This window comes from Eumetopias jubatus, unplaced genomic scaffold (assembly GCF_037043125.1).
Source record: "Eumetopias jubatus isolate StellerSeaLion01/CBP00866 unplaced genomic scaffold, mEumJub1_p1.0 scaffold_4, whole genome shotgun sequence".
NCBI classification, from domain to species: domain Eukaryota; kingdom Metazoa; phylum Chordata; class Mammalia; order Carnivora; family Otariidae; genus Eumetopias; species Eumetopias jubatus.
The window spans coordinates 144,953,494-144,969,951 of record NW_028274810.1 but is presented as its reverse complement, the minus strand read 5'-3'; the positions used below and the strand labels follow the sequence as shown (position 1 = coordinate 144,969,951).

Genomic DNA, 16,458 nt, shown 5'->3' with positions numbered 1-16,458 from the left:
GTAAGTTCTTTTAATTGAGTAGTAATTGACATGTCAGTTGTCAGATGTACAACATAATGATTTGATATTTGTGTATATTGTGAAATTATCACCACAATAAGTAGTTAACATCCATCACTACAGACAGTTGCAAATTTTTTCCTTGTGATGAGAACTTTTAAGAGCTCTCTTAGCAACTTTTAAATGTACAATATGGTACTATTAACTGTAGTCATATTGCTGTGCATTACATCTCATGACTTACTTGTTTTTTAAGTGGAAGTTTGTACCTTTTGACCCCATTCACCTCCACTGCCCCCATGAGTTTGTCTTTTTTTTTTAATATACCACATATAAGTGAAATCATATGGCATTTTTCTTTCTCTGACTTACTTCACTTAGCCGAGTTGTCTTATTAGGTCCATCAATGTTGTCACAAATGAGAAGACTTCCTTTTTTTTTTTTTTATGGCTGAATAATATCCCGTAGTATTGTAAATTCTCATTGGTTATTTTATAAATGATGCAGTTATGTCCAGTACAGTAGAGATATCTCTGAAGGTCAAATAATATTCCAGCATCTTTTTTGTTGTTGTTCTAGCATCTTAAGTAGATTGATTAATTTGATTGATACCTTTAAAGATTTTGATATTTAATTTTATTTTTATTATTTTATAACTGTTTAAAATTAAATGTAAATATATATTTAAAAATATGTTTTTCTAAGTTCAAAAATGATAGTTTTATTTAAAGTAAAAGTAATAAATACCCATAATCCTACTCATGCAGAGTTACAAATAATATTGGGATAAATATCTTCATAGCTAAATCTTTGAGTTTTTTAGAATATATTTTTGAAAGTGTAATTAATAGTTAAAGGCATGTATCGGGGGGCCTGGGTGGCTTAGTGAGTTGAATGTCTGCCTTTGGCTCAGGTCATGATCTTGGGTTCCTGAGATCAAGCCCCACATTGGGCTCCATGCTTAGCTGGGAGTCTACTTCTCCCTCTGCCTCTCCCCATCGCTCATGCTTTCTTTTTCTCTCTCTCTCTCAAATAAATAAATAAATAAATAAATAAATAAATAAAATCTTTAAAAAATTTGTTAAAGGCATGTATTTAGCGTATTTTAAGGCCTTTGTTATTTTGTGACTTACCTTCCAGAATTGGTTAGAATTTACATTTTCACCCTCACTTCACAGTATTACTATTTTACTATGGTTCATCATATCTCAAAAATATACTTTTAAACATATCCTTAACCTACTCTTTTATTCTTACTTTTTTTTTAACATGGGTAATTGAGAGAGTAGTATAATTAATCCCCATGACCATATCACCCAGCTTTAATAATTATCAACTCATGACTACTCATCTTCACTTTTAAAACTCTATTGGGGAAAAAATGCCAATATTCAGTAGGGGTGAAAATATAGAAAATGGATAAACTCATACTACTGGTATGAGTGAAAATTGATGAATTGGCAGTATCCAGTAAAATTGAAAATGAGCCTAGCCTCTAACCTCCAAATCCCACTTTATGATAAAGATATGCTCTTAACAGATATACTCATAGGACCCTGAAGAATCATGGATAAGCCTCTTATTGCAGTATTTATTGCAGTCATGTGAAATTGGAGACAACTTGAATGACTGTAAGGAAGTGGATAAATAAAGCATGACATATTCACATGATATAATTAAGTAGAAATTATATGAGATTTCTTAATCTCATGGATGGATGTCTCATATTGTATCTAATGCAAAAAGCCAATTTCCAAGGATATATGCAATATGAGAACATTTATGTATATTTTCCCAAAACCACCCTTAGAAATAAATAAATAAATGGTGAAATAAATGGTGTGTGTGAGTGTGTGTAAGTAAAGATAGCTGTAAATTGTAAAACATGAATTTCAAGAGTTATATCAGTATCATAATAGGGATTGATTCTGGGAGGAATGGGCAGGTGGTTAGCAGTTAGAGGGATTTTTAGCCTTATCTGTAATATTTCATTGGTCTCTAAAAAAAAAAAAAAGGAAATATAAAAATGTAAATAGCCAATAACTGTTGGATGTAATGAGAATGTGGATGTTGTTTTTTTCTTTATAATGTCCTATACTTTTACATTTATTAAATTAAAGAGGGAGAATTTTATAGGAAGAGCAAAAAAAGCTTTTAGGCATTTTGAGCTCATGGGATATTGATGCATCAAGGATAGGAGAAATCTGGGGCTAGCACACAACTGATATTTGAGGGACTATCTAGTACCAGAAGGTAGAAGAATATTAGTAGAAAAATGGAAGGTTGCTAAAAATAAATATTGTTTATTTTTATATTTTTGACTGGAATAGCCATGTTTCCAAAAAAATGGAAGAAATCGAATCATCTTACTCTATATCCAGTATCTTTTCATGCCTGACATGTAGTATCTATATTAGCAATCATTCAGCAAATATTTATGGAGAGTCTTTCGGACACCGTTGTAGGTATTTGGAATACAGTTCTGTAGAAGACCTATCAGAGCCTGATGTCTTGTTAGGAAGGGTTTTGTTTGGGCTTTTAACGAATCTTTAAAGAATGCCTTTGTGAAAATGCACCCAGTTTCAGACACCAAAAGGAAGGATTTTTTTGTTTGTTTTGGGGTATTACCAATATTATGGCTTTCATGAATCTCATCTTTCAGCTATTTTGCTTGAATTAAATATCACACTGTGCAGAACATAATTTTTCTCTAATACATTAATTTGAATCTGAACATAGTTGTAATTTTTTGGAGTACTTAGTCATATTCCAGGTTTATAAGTGATGGGCAAGAAATTCAAGGGATTATGGAATCACTAAATGCTAGAACATAAGTAGACATCTCCACTTTGATATTTTATAGTTGAGGAATTTTAAATGCACCAAAACTTAACAATATGTTGAACATTTCTCATCTAGGTCTTAAAATACTATTTCCTATTCAGATTTGTATAAATATTATCAGTTTTACTAAATTCTTAATAGGAAAGCAGGTACTATACATTGTGATGTTTCCCACAAATATATTTAATCTTTCCATTTTCTCATTATCAGCTTTCTTGTCCTTTTACTCAGCTTAAGTAGGAACTTTAAAATAATTTGCCTTTTTCCTCTCTATCTCATAACTTGATTGATTATGTTACATAATTAGATAATGTACCTATGTTCTAATTGGAATATTTTATAATCTAATTAATATTAAATAAGTAATAAAGGTTGAGTGAGGCTTAAAGGTGGATCTTTAAAAATGTGATGGTTGTGCTGTTGAGAGTAACGTTAGACTCCATTGCCACTCGACCAGCCCCTCCAGAGTTACCATCTGATGCAGCTGTATTACAGTTATCAGCTGTTGTTGCCCAGGCTGCAATTTCCTTCTCAATTTGTGGCTAAAACCCAACATTTGATGATTGTTTTCCACCCAGTTCAACATTGATCTTTGATCCTGCAGCAAACTTAAAAAATACTTTTTTTTCTTTTTTGCCAAAAATCTGACAAGATTGTTTTGGGCGTCATCAGCAGTAACATCAGACTTTATTTCAGTGAATAAAGATGAAACAGCTGCTTTATTGTCCAATTCAGCACTCATGCATTCAATATAGGATCATAATGTTTTCCAGCTTTCTCTAACTATGGATACTTTTCTATGCTTTCTAAATATGCTGTGTACATCACTTTGTCATACAAAATATAGAGACTTTCAGCAATTCCTTACTAAGTTGAACTGTAACATGTAATTAATCACTTTATAGAAGTATGTCCCTAAAATATCATTTGATAAGGATAACTTTATTTTCTAGTAGTTATAATTTTCAAAGCTAATTGTAGTTTTGATTTGCCCTTACCATATTATCTTTATGCTTCTTTCTGAAATTTATTTTAAATTCCATTTATTTCCCTGCTGTCTTAGTTTTCACCCAGAATTGTAATTTCACACTGAAACTAAGTGTCCCTGTGTGAATTTGTGTGTATAAGACAGACAGAGAGAGGGAAGAACTGAGAGAGGTACAGATTGACTGATTGATATTTTAACTTCACCACTTAAGAAGGATTTTCCTCAGTGTTGCCATGTTTAGCCTTCACTGCCTAAGAAACAGTAAATAATTGAGTGTTTCATTCGCCTCTCTCCAGCAGCCTGTCGTAGCTGTTCCTCTTGTCATGCCAATTAGCAGAAGGAAAGAGGATGAGATGTCTGTTGGAAGTGCACCCCTGGCAAAGCAGCAGTCGTATCAGGCCTCTGAATATGCCAGTAGCCCTATCAAAACAAAAACAGTAACAGGTATGTGTCAAGAATTCTAAAGGGTCTATGATTTTACCCTAACTCTACTAAGTTATCAAGTTATCTGGGCCACACTATCACGCATGCCAGCCAAAGACACGAGACTCCTGGAATGGAGACAAAGGACTTTATTATCTTAGAGCATTAGCAGTAACCCAGGAAATACCAATTTTTGTAACATAGGAAGCTGATCTGTAACTTAAGTATTGAGTTTTTAATACAGAATTAGGTATTATTTCCTTTAGATACTATGCTAAATTTTATACTTTAGATCTCCTGAACTGTTAATTTATATAAAGGTTTATAAATATCACCTTTTTTTGTAGGGGGGGAGGGACAGAAGGAGAGGGAAAGAGACAATCTTAAGCAGGCTCCATGCCCAGCACAGAGGAGCCCCGATGGAGGACTGATTCTCATGACCCTGAGATCATGACCTGAGCCGAAATAAAGAGTCAGACGCCTAACAGACTGAGCCACCCAGGCGCCCCATATAATTATCACCTCTTGATAAATAAAATGTCTACTAAAGAGTCATTTGATAAAAGTAAATTTAATCTTGTATTCATATTAACCACATATTCTGACCTCCTTCTTACTATTTAGTTGTGTTCTTTAAATCACACTTGATAATTGATTTAAAATAATTGTTAAGGATAAATATAGGTGAGAGAAAATGCTTAGATTTAAAGGAAATTGCATGACACAGCTATATAGAAATTATGATCATAGACATTTATTCTTTATGATTTGTGTATCTTCCTTCTTGAATGCTCATTATTTTTACTTCTCTGGAAACCTTGGTGTTAGTGCTCTCTTGAGAATGCTCTGTGCTAATCATTTTCTTAAGATTAAATTTCAAAAATTTCAGTTCTATTTTTAATTAGAGTACACTTCCTGTTTCAGTTTTAATTTAAAAAATGTTTTATGAGTCCTTTGTATCTACTTCTAAATGAAGTTACCACTGTTGTACTCATTATTTAATTGCATCATAAACTGTAATGAATTTGGTAATGCATTCATAACCTTTTACACATCTTGTTTGTTTTTTTAGTATTACTCTGTTAACCTTTAAATTGTATAGTTCAGTTAGTCTTAAATATACTCACATTTTTATGGAATGCACATTTAAATTTTTTAACTGAATTTTACAGTGAAGAACTGTCAGTGTTAATTTATGCCTGAATTCTTATTAAAATGAGTTTTCATACTTTCAGCCTAAGTTCCAGTCTTGGTCTTAAGTCATTCCCAACAATTATGTAGTATTTTTGGCACATGAAGGCCAAAGCTTGGTGATACTGCACTGGCCTTGATTTTGCTTGGTGATTATTCAACAAGAAGCAGACATTTTCCTCTTCCAATCACAATTAACCAATGTTAAATAGCTGGCTACAGGGAGAACATATGTTTGATGGTTGGAAATGTGTTGACAGCAGAACAACACTATTTCAGTGATATAGGCACATAGGGCAGGCCACGCCAGAATAAAAGCATGTCTCACATGAAGATAATATATTATCACAGAATTCTAAGTAATCTTCTAGAGAACGTATTTTTGAAAATAGGGAAACCCTTAAAAGCTCTGACATCTGTTTACCCTATGTTCTGGAAATGTTATGAAAATTAATTTGGAGCTCTTGATGAAAATGTCTGTAATGGAGATGAAAACTTTTAAAAGCAGGATGCTCCATAAATGGTAGTTCCTTAAAAAATACCAGCTATTTTTATCTTACATGTTTATGTATTACTTCTCAAGTCCAAAGCACTGTAAGTACATGGTTAAAATAATAGAAGGCCTTTTAATTTGACTTCTTGACTACTACCAAGATAATAATAAATTAAGGTATGATAATTAATGATGTAAATTTTAGTAGATAATGCCACAATTTTAAAGTATGGAACTTTAGCTTCTGAGCATGATGGTATATCAGGGACTAGATTTATATTCCTGCTATAAATAACTAAGAAACTTGTCCAAATATATGGGAGAAAAAAAGCTTCTAGACATTCGACAATAGGCAATACAGGACTGTGATTCATCATAGAAAGGAAACAAAGCAGTTGAGCCTTAGGATTGCCCTGCTTTCTGGCTAAAGGCACATTCCAGATCACAGAACAGGGTGCAATATATTAAGCTGAGCTCAGCTGTCTTGCTGAATTGAAGTTTAGGGAGGTAGAGTGACTGAAGTAGTAGGAGGTGGAGAGGACTGCAGATCATGGGATAAAATTCTAGAGAGAGAACACTGTGTAGCAGAAGAGCTCCAGCAATCAGGAATAGTGTTCTCATTGAGTATTTGCTAAGTAGTAAGCCATGCATGCATAGGACGAGACTCTGCACAGTTGGGCAAAGGATGACCTAGGAACCATGATCTGAATGATTCCCAGAGCTCTCACAGGGCTGGAAGGCATTCAGGTTCCTATTGTTATAGTATACAATCCCGATAATTATTCAGGACCTTCAGGAGAGGCATAGAAAAGCCATGCCTCTGTAGTGGATCTAAACTATTGAAAATGTAAAGGCTCCCTTAGACTCATCTTAAGCAAATTTTAAAAAGCCTCTGAAGCAACAAAAACAGTGAGTAAGTTAAGTGCTGGCAAAATGAAGCCCAACACTATTAAGAGGAAGGTAAGAAGATCCAGACATGTAACAACTTAAAAGCACAATGTCAGGCATTCAATCAAAAACCAATAGAGATGCAGAGAAGTAGGAATCTATGACCAGAAGAAAAATAAGCCAATAGAAATGAACTAAAAAATGGCATAGATGATAGAGTTAGCAGGTGTATTAAATACTTGTACATTCAAATGGGTAATTATAACTGTGGTAAGGTATTTAAGGAAATATGAGTACATTTCAGACGGAAATAGAAGATATAATACAGAACCAAGCCCTACTCTAGAGTTGAAAAATGTATGGGAAGGGAGAAACTGACTGGATGAATTAACACTTGAGTAGACATTGCAGAAGAAGAAATCAACCTTGAAGACCTAGCAATAGAAACCTGCCAAAATGAAGCACAAAGAGTATAAATGGAAAAAAAGTGTACAGAATGTTAGTAGACTGTGGGATGATAATTAATTTGGGTAGCCTGAGTAGGGTCTCACTGAAAGTTTGAACAGATACTTGAAGCTGGTAAAGGAGGGAGCCATGCAGATATCTTTAGAAAAATCATATGGAGTTATATATGTATCTTGGAATAAATTATCCAGTCTAACCCCTTTGCTTTATAATTATGGAGATTGATTCATAAAGAGGTCAAGCAACTTATCCAAGGTTAAAAAATATTTAGTGAAAAAAATTTTTAGTGAGGCTTGTTTTTAAAGTTCCAGATAATGTATTTCACCCATCCCACCACCTGCCTCCCCTCTGGTAACCATCAGTTTGTTCTCTGTAGTTAAGAGCCTGTTTCTTGGGGTTTTTTGTGTGTTTGTTTTGGTTTGGTTTTTTTGCTTATTTGCTTTGTTTCTTAAATTTCACATATGAGTGAAATCATACGGTATTTGTCTTCCTCTGACTGACTTATTTTGCTTAGCATAATCCTCTCTACTTCCATCCATGTTGTTGCAAATGGCAAATTTCATTCTTTTTTATGGCTGAGTAATATTCCATTGTGTGTATGTATATCATCCTCTTCATCAGTCAGTGGAATTAGGTGATGGGGATTACAGAGGGCACTTGTGATGAGTACCAGGTGTATGGAAGTGTTGAATTGCTAAAAAAAATAAATCTTTCAATATGAATATATTTACATTGCTCCTTGGTTTATCAAGGAAGAATAATTGGTTAAACTATTTAATCCTTTTTAAAAAATCTTTCTCAATTTGATTATTGTTTAACTCTGTTCTTCAGGTTCCATTTGGCACAGTTTTTTCTGATGCTATACGAGGTGCTTTGCTATTTAGCAAATTATGGAAAATAACACTTGAAAAGTAAATAGCATCCTGATGACCTTAGTTAACATATTTCCTCAATGTGTTAATGCACCTATAGGAGATTCAGACACACACAGAAATAAAGTTCCAGATTATGATAGTCATCCTGTAATTAATAGTTGCCTTCTTTCATTTCTTAATGGTATATAACCAGCCATAAAAGTCAGATCTGTGCAAATTGAGTCATCTCCTATTTTCCCTCTATATACCCAGTATATAACCAGCCAACTTCAGAGTATTCCTTTTTGTCGAGGAATGGTTCTAAGTTTTCAGTCCAGTCCCATGGAAGTAAAATAGTGAAGAATTTTACATTAGAGCTAACTACAAGGGTATAGTGGGAAACACCTAAACCTCTGCAATTAGCATGGAAGGTTCTGCCACTCTTTAATCGGTTGTCACTTCAGTGTTGCAGTTAAGTTCCTGGATGACACTCAACTCAGAAATGAAACACTACTGCTGATACAGTTTTTCTTCCCTAATATGTATGTTTAAATATATCCCAGAATCAGTGATGCATTTTAAAAAATAAAAAAATTTATGATGTTTCAGATGCTTACATTTCTTCTCAGGCATATGGAAATTCTATCTTATTTTCTCAAAGAAAATTAAATATGGAAAATCATGAAATTGAAAAAACACTTTGTTTATATTACAGATAAAGGTTTCAGATTTTTTTTGAAGAATCTTTTTTTTTGACAATGAACTTCAGTTATTAGGTAAAATATCTCTAATTAGATTTTTTCTGATCTCATTTCAAAATATAGTATTTTTAAATTAAGCAGTAGTTCAATAATGTAGTTGTAATGATTAAGATTGAGTTAATTTTGGCTGAAAATATCAGAAATCTCTAAATAACAGTGGTTTAATAAGATTGAGTTTTGTCTCAGGTGAAAGCGTACAGGTAGACACCCCAAGGTCATATGGCTCTCCAAGGTCAGGTACTTTCTTAATCCACTATGAGTGGCCTCTATTACCATGCTTGATGAATGGTCCTCAGTGGATGCTTCAACTGTTTATCATGTCTGCATTTCAGTGAGCAGAATGAGTAACAAGAAGACAACACCTTACCTCTTTGAAAAGTATACAGAAGTACTGTTCACTTTTGCTTATGTACTCTTGGCCAGAAACTAGTCATGTTTATTTGATCATATGTGATCATATCCAGAGCTGTATAGATCTCAGGAATGTAGTACTTTTTAAGGCCCAAAGGTTGTGTGACCAAAAGGTTTGGTTTCTAACTAAGAAAAAAAGAGGAGAGTAGATATACAGGTTATTTAGCTCATTACAGATTACTTAGATATTACAGGTTATTTACTCTGCTGTAGTAACTTAAAATAGACTGTCATAAGCTGGAGTTTGGGGGGGAAAGTAGAAAATATTTTCCTTTAAGTGAAAATATCAGAAGACAAAGCTGGTAAAAGTGTTGTCATGTCTGAGATGTTGCTTAGGTTTTTCACAATGAGGGTAGAGGCTTAGGAGTCATTACCATAGGGATCTTACACAGTCAAAGCCACAGAGTGCATTATCTCCCAGGGAAACCATATGAGAAGCAAAATGAGAAGAAAGCCCAAAATTAAATTCTGAGCAACTTTTTCTTTAAAGAGTAAGGAGAATGAGCTAGTGGAAAGATTGAGAAGCATCCTTCTGAGAATTAGGCAACGTAAGTGTATACATATGTATATATACATGTATATATATGATATATATGACATAATTGAAAAGCACTTCATGATGAGGGTGGGTAACTGCCTAGGATGCTATAGATTCATCAAGAACAATGAGGCAGAAATTGGCCAGAGGAGCTTTAGTTGTTAGGAAATGAATGGGAACTGAAACAGCCACTGTGTATACCACTCTTTCCAGAAATTTCACTATACAGACACTTGGGTATGTCTATAGAGAGATAAAGAGGAGAGAAGGAAGAATTGGAGATACAGGAACATTGGGGATAATTTATAGTGAGATCACAAATGAAGCAAAATATAAGATCTTATAAACAGATGTAGGACTTAATAGGAAAATTGCCTCTTCCTCTGAGACAGAGTTAAGAAGAGTACGTATACATCAATTTAGTTAATTTTCTTTCCACACACGAGTTATATAGGATAAGTATTATTTTCTTTGCCCTGTTTCAGAGAATGTAAGAGATGAGGAAATATATAAGTTTTTCAAAGTTAAGACCCTGTTTTGCATATACAAGGAATCTGTTCCTTCTAAGAAAACAAGACTTTAAACTTTACCTTCATTTTTTTTTGTATCCATTTATGTCACTCCAAGTTTGAAATTCTGTCAAGTCTTGAAAAAAAATCATTTTATCTACAGGCAGTATAAATTGTAGGACGGTTTGAGGTTGCGAGATTTCCAATTTTTGCTAGTAATAGTTGCTCCTGAAGGCACTGATGTATTTTGGAGTCAAGTTTTAAGAATTGTACATTATAAGTAAAATGTTTCACACCAATGTAGTTTTTCATTTAAAATGTTTAAATCATCCTTAATTTGATTAAATTAGAATGTTGAATAGGTATGTTCCTAGTTATAGGGTGGAATTAGTATTAATGTACAAGAAATAAATTTTTTGTGGACTTATGTATATTAGAAGTTGCTTACTTTAATCATGTAGTTTAGCATAAAATTCCATTCCTTTGTGATTAATTAGATATCCAGTTTCATTGACAAATGTTAAAGCATTGGAAAAATTGCATAATATGCAATTGATTTTATTCTCTCAGGGATAAAGTGGGGTTTAAAGTATATTTTTCCCTTTTGGAATAGAAAAAGGTTTAAAATAAAATGAAGTATATCTAATGAAGTACACCAAAAATTAGAGAAACTTGGAAATACCATCCAGAAAGTAATCAGAGAACTTAAAGGAAAATACACATTTACTAAATTGCTATTTCCTGTTTGTACTTTGTAAGAACAATTATTTTTATTTCTAAACCTAGAATTTATGAGGAAAAATATTAAGAGTCTGCAGAACTTAACATAATCTTTGCAATTCAAATTATGTCTAAGTTCATTTCTAAGCTTATCTTTCTAAAGAATTTCAACAGGTGCCATTTGATGGTGTGTAATATCAGCCATAGTAGTCTAGATTTTTGTAGTTATAGAGTGTTTTTGACATTTTGTTTTTTTAAATGTTTCATAAAATATCCATTCATCATTTGATGATATTCTTTTATAGACATACCTGGTAATTACACTGCTCACTTGGCACTACTACATAGCTGAATTTCTTGCATTGCTAGTTTTCATATGAGGACTCCTCAAGTAAATGATCAGTTCATAGAGAAATGTAATTTATACTTCTTTAGTGTGTCTTCTGGTGTGTCTGGCAGAATGTCTTTTAATTAGTGTTTGCTCATTAAGTCCAAGAACCTGTTGAGTTTGTTAAGCAAACTAGGTTTATTGATTTTTATTTTTAAGTATGTCTATAGCATACACATAATGTCTTTTCCTCTTGGAACTTTGAATCCTGAAAATTAGATGAGTAATTATTTCATATTTAAGTGGAAAAAAATGTTTTCCTATTTCCTTGGCTCATTTGTTATTACTCTAGGACTGTAAAACAGAACATTTATTTAGGTTTGGTTTCTTTTAATATGTTCAAGTTTTATTCTGATTTTTACTTTGAAAGTGGAATATAGACTCTACTGAATTTTATCACTGGAGATGGCTTTAGAAGGTAAATTCTTTTAATGCTGAGAAATTAGTTTTAAATTCTACATTCTGTTGGGATTATTTTATTTCGACTACTGTCCCTGCTACCTCACTCCTTCCTCTTTTAAATGTCCTAATCCAAGCCTAGATCAAAACAAATGAAAAAAAGCCCCACAAAACCACTGTTTTTGGATTCCTTGAACACATCTGAGGCAGGCCCATATTTTGTTAAAAGTATTACTAAACAGTAAGAGAATGAATTAAAACAAATACAGAGAACACAAACTATTTGAAAATAGTTAATCTTTGGTAGCCTCCTACCTTTTTTCTAAGTGCATTCCTATCAGTAAAAATCCTTGAGCAAGCATCTATAGTATACCATTTATTGATTTATGCATTAAATATGTGTATCACTATAGTAATATACTATAAAGCATGCAAGATAATTTTAAAATTTTATTAACATTTAAATGTTTCTATTCTGATAGTTTTTTGATATAGCAATATTTCAGTGAGACTAATACTGTGTCATTTTTAAAAATTTTAATACTGTGTTACAGAAACTTAAAGGTTTAGTTCTTTTTTTAAGTGTTTTTTTATTTTTAAAGATTTTATTTGAGAGAGGGAGAGCATGAGAGAGGGAGCACAAGTAGAGGGAGAAGTAAGCTGAGCAGGACCCCGAGATCAGGACCTGAGCCCAAGGCAGACACTTGCCAGCTGAGCCACCCAGGTGCCCCAAGGTTTAGTTGTTAATTCAGTTTATTTTAATAGTTGATTTTAGTAGCTGACATTGAAAAGTCACCCCACTGAGATACATTATATCTAAGAGGGAAACGGGCATCATTGATGCACTGAAGACACTTATTTTTCAGTCCTATCCATTTTATCCAAGGTCTTTGTTGACATCAGGCTAGTCAATTTCCATCTTCCTTTTATCAGTAAGATTCTTCTAAATTAATGGAAAGGTGTTGCTTTTTCCTTTTAAATAAGCTAGTGATATCTTTAATCCATATGTTTGGATTTGTGTGTTTTATGGGAATCTTTAAAAAATGTATATCCAAATTAGGAGAATTAATTTAGTTAAAGGTAGAGAATGAAATTTGTAAATCTGGTTAACTATATGTATATAAATTATGCCATAAAAAACACATGAAAGAGTGAAGGGCCCCTGCCATTTTCTTCTTGTTACTGAATGTCCACTCTTCCTTCAGTATACTTAGCATTGTGTTATCTGTAGCCTTATGACATGGAGAAGGACCTCAGTGTAATTCTACTTTACTAAATATTAACAAATCGTGTCTTTCTCATTTTTAGATAAAAGTAAATATGAGTAGATATTCTCAGATTTGTCCCCAAAAGCTCAGTGGATGGTCTTATAGTTTTGTACCCTACAGTATTGGAGTTCACTGCTGTCTTAAGGTGTTACTATATGGAAGTTTAGGGTTATTTGGAGGAAGTCCCTCATATAAGACACCGATGGGAGAGTGCCAAGGGTTAAACTGAGAAAAGTATTGGCTAATGTAGTTGAAGAAATCTTTTGGAGGTGGAGAAAAGATTAGAGAAGTAAAAAATAGCATCTCCAAATATGCAAGTTCAGGCAGAGTATCATAGGGATAATGGCCAGTGAATATGATAACGGAAGGACTGAGAGCCAAGGGAGGCAGAGTTTGAATAGTTCTCAAGGAAGTAAGCCTGGGAAATGGGGAAGTAAACCCCATGATATGCTTGGGCATTTTGGAGCTTATGCAGGCTGTGTAATGGTATTATGAGGGCTGGGCAGGTACACCTATGGGGAAGGGAAGGAAAAATAAGATAAGATAAAATAAAAAATATAAAATAAAATAATAAAATATAAAATAATAAAATAAAAATATAAAATAAAGAGGGAGGCAAACCGTAAGAGACTCTTTTAACTCTAGGGAACAACCTGAGGGCTGCTGGAAGGGGTAATTGGGTGATGAGGATTAAAGAGGGCGCTTGATGTAATGAGCACTGGGTCTTATATGCAGTTGATGAATCACTGAATTCTACCCTTGAAACTAATAATACACTGTATGTTAACTAAATTGAATTAAAATTAAAAATTAAAAAATAACAAAAAATTGCCCATTTTTCCCCCTAGTTGATAAGTGACTACTAGGGAAGACACATTTCTAAATTATTCCTTTTTTTTTGACACATTTCTGAATTACAAAGGGCTCTCTGCAAAAGACAGAAACTTTTAAAATTATTTTAAATTTGGAAAAACAGGAATATTTTCTTGATTTGCATAACCAAAATAGTAAGAAAAGCAAAGATAGATCTTTTCCTTGGAATGACTTAGAAATAGAGACTGCATACTATCAGGACTCTGTTTTTCTTTTCCTGTTGACTTAACTTTCTTTTATTGAACATAGGTTTCTTGACTTAGCAGTGTACATGGCTGTGATTCCTCTGGACTGACATACTTATTAATTCTCTGTGATCAAAGGGAAAGATCTGGTCTAGTATCTGTTGAAAACAAACCTAAGAAGGATTTTGTTGGGCCTCTCTTGGATCATGTGCATACATCTCAGACAGTCATTGTCACCTGGAAAGTTAGTACAGACAGTCATTGTGACCTGGGAGGTTAGGTACTATGACTGGCCCAGTGGCAGCCCTTTCTGAGCTTAGGGGCATGAGATGTGATACCAGAAAATGGAGGGCTAGCAGAAACATGGCTCCTGGGAATAATTTGTGAGTCAGCCATTCCAGTTTATGTCTACTAATTTTTCATTTTACAGTTAGTCACAACAGATTTAAAATACAAAATGTTGATTATATAACACTAAATTATGTTCACAGGTTTCTGTTTTAATAGAAATAAGGTAGATGGTTTATGAACATATTGCACACAAGAATTAAGAGCCCAAGAGGAAAAGATTCTAGACTAGAAAGATGTGGGATGCATAAAACAGATTGCAACCTACAATGGGTGTTTGTGTGTTTCTTAATCTAGAGCTTATTCATTGGGAGAAAGGAATTAGAAAGTGTTTTCATTGTTCTCCTTTGCACAGTTTATTAATTTTGAAACTTTGTTTCATTATAAAGAATTTTTTCTAGTGATTAATTTGAATTATAAGATTTTAAAAATATGTCAGTTAATCTTAAAGTTCTTTGAGAAAACATTGTGATGTTAGTAAGTACATTGAAAAGTTTTTGAATATAGAGTTCTTTGGAAATAAGTTATTGTAGTTTTTACATGAACTGGCAAGAATTCAGCAAAAATTCAACCAAATTGTTTTGTATGCAGTCTTCCTCCTTCCCCCCCCCCCCCTTTTAGCAGTCAGAACAAGATTATAGTTTCCAGATGAAATTCTGAATGTCACATAGTGATGACATATATTTTCCTGGTTGGCTCAGCATGAGATGCAATTTTGCATGCCATGTCACGCTGACTTGCAGAATCCAAAAAGCCATTATTTCCCAAGGGGCTTTCAAGAGTGATAGTATCGAATGTAGTTTGTGTTCTGATGAAAAGTCTCAGGCATTATTGCAGTTTCTATGGCAAGTTGCTTAAAGCTTTATATACTATCTAAACTCTAGAAATTTAAAAATAGTATAACTATATAAAAGTCACTTTTTCTTCAAGTTACTTAAATTTATGTTGCCAAATTAAGTTGCCAAAAAGAATGATCAGTGTAAGATACAGATCAAGTTAGGAAGGTATGGTAGAAAAACCAGTTGACTAGGGACCAAAAAATCTAGCTTTTGATCCTATCTCCACTCTCATGTCAAGCTAACCTCATACACCTGCATTTTCTTCATTTATAATATGGTAATAAGTATACTAACAATAGCTCGCAGATTTAAGGATTGTTATAAGACTTAAATAAAGTAAGATATGTGAAAGTTCAATAAAAGGGTAAAACATATTCAGAAAGTAAATATCACATTTTTTATGTTTGCATTTTAAAAGGAAAGTTAAATGCTCTAAGAAAGGTGAAGCTTATTGTTTTATCTATTAGCTGCTGACGTTGCACTGTAATTTTAGTTTTTCTTTTCTCTGTTTGATATTAATCATCTTAAAGTTACCTTAAAATCCAGTATTTCCATTCAGGCTTCCATAATAAAACTTATTTCACACTGATGATTTGTATACATTTGTCTTAAATGAGCTGCTTTGTTATACCAGTTTTCTTTCTTCTCTCTTTCTCTCTCTTTTAAGATGTCTCCTAATCAGTTGTCTACATCTCTGTTTAAGTATCTTACAGGCCGCTCAGGGGGCACCTGGGTGGCTCAGTTAGTTAAGGGTCCAACTCTTCGTTCTGACTCAGGTCATGATCTCAGGGTCCTGAATGGAGCCCTGCGTTGGGCTCTGCGTTCAGCAGGGAGTCTGCTTGAGATTTTCTCTCTCTCTCTCTCCCTATCCCTCTGCCCCTCCCTCTGCTCTCTCTTTCTCTCTCTCCCTCTCAAATAAATAAATCTTCAAAGAAATTTGAAGGTATTTTAGGAAATTTAGGTATTTTACAGGCCACTCAAGCCTAATGTCAAATCTCTACCAACTCTGTACCTCTCCCCACCACCACCACTGACCATGTTATTCAAGGATGAAACCTTGGCTTCATAGTGGC

The 16,458-nt window shown here is 33.4% G+C and overlaps 1 protein-coding gene across 6 annotated transcripts in view; it reads left to right on the top strand.

Annotated features, from left to right (window-relative positions):
* The window catches only part of VPS13B (vacuolar protein sorting 13 homolog B), a 750,734-nt gene that overhangs the window by 314,511 nt on the left and 419,765 nt on the right, over positions 1-16,458 (top strand). For 5 of the 6 annotated variants that reach the window (XM_028108562.1, XM_028108579.1, XM_028108553.1 and 2 more), the window contains one exon: positions 4,129-4,276. In XM_028108562.1, coding sequence (XP_027964363.1) covers positions 4,129-4,276 — 148 coding nt within the window. The remainder of the gene's footprint in view (positions 1-4,128; positions 4,277-16,458) is intronic. The other variant, XM_028108546.1, reaches the window with a different exon arrangement.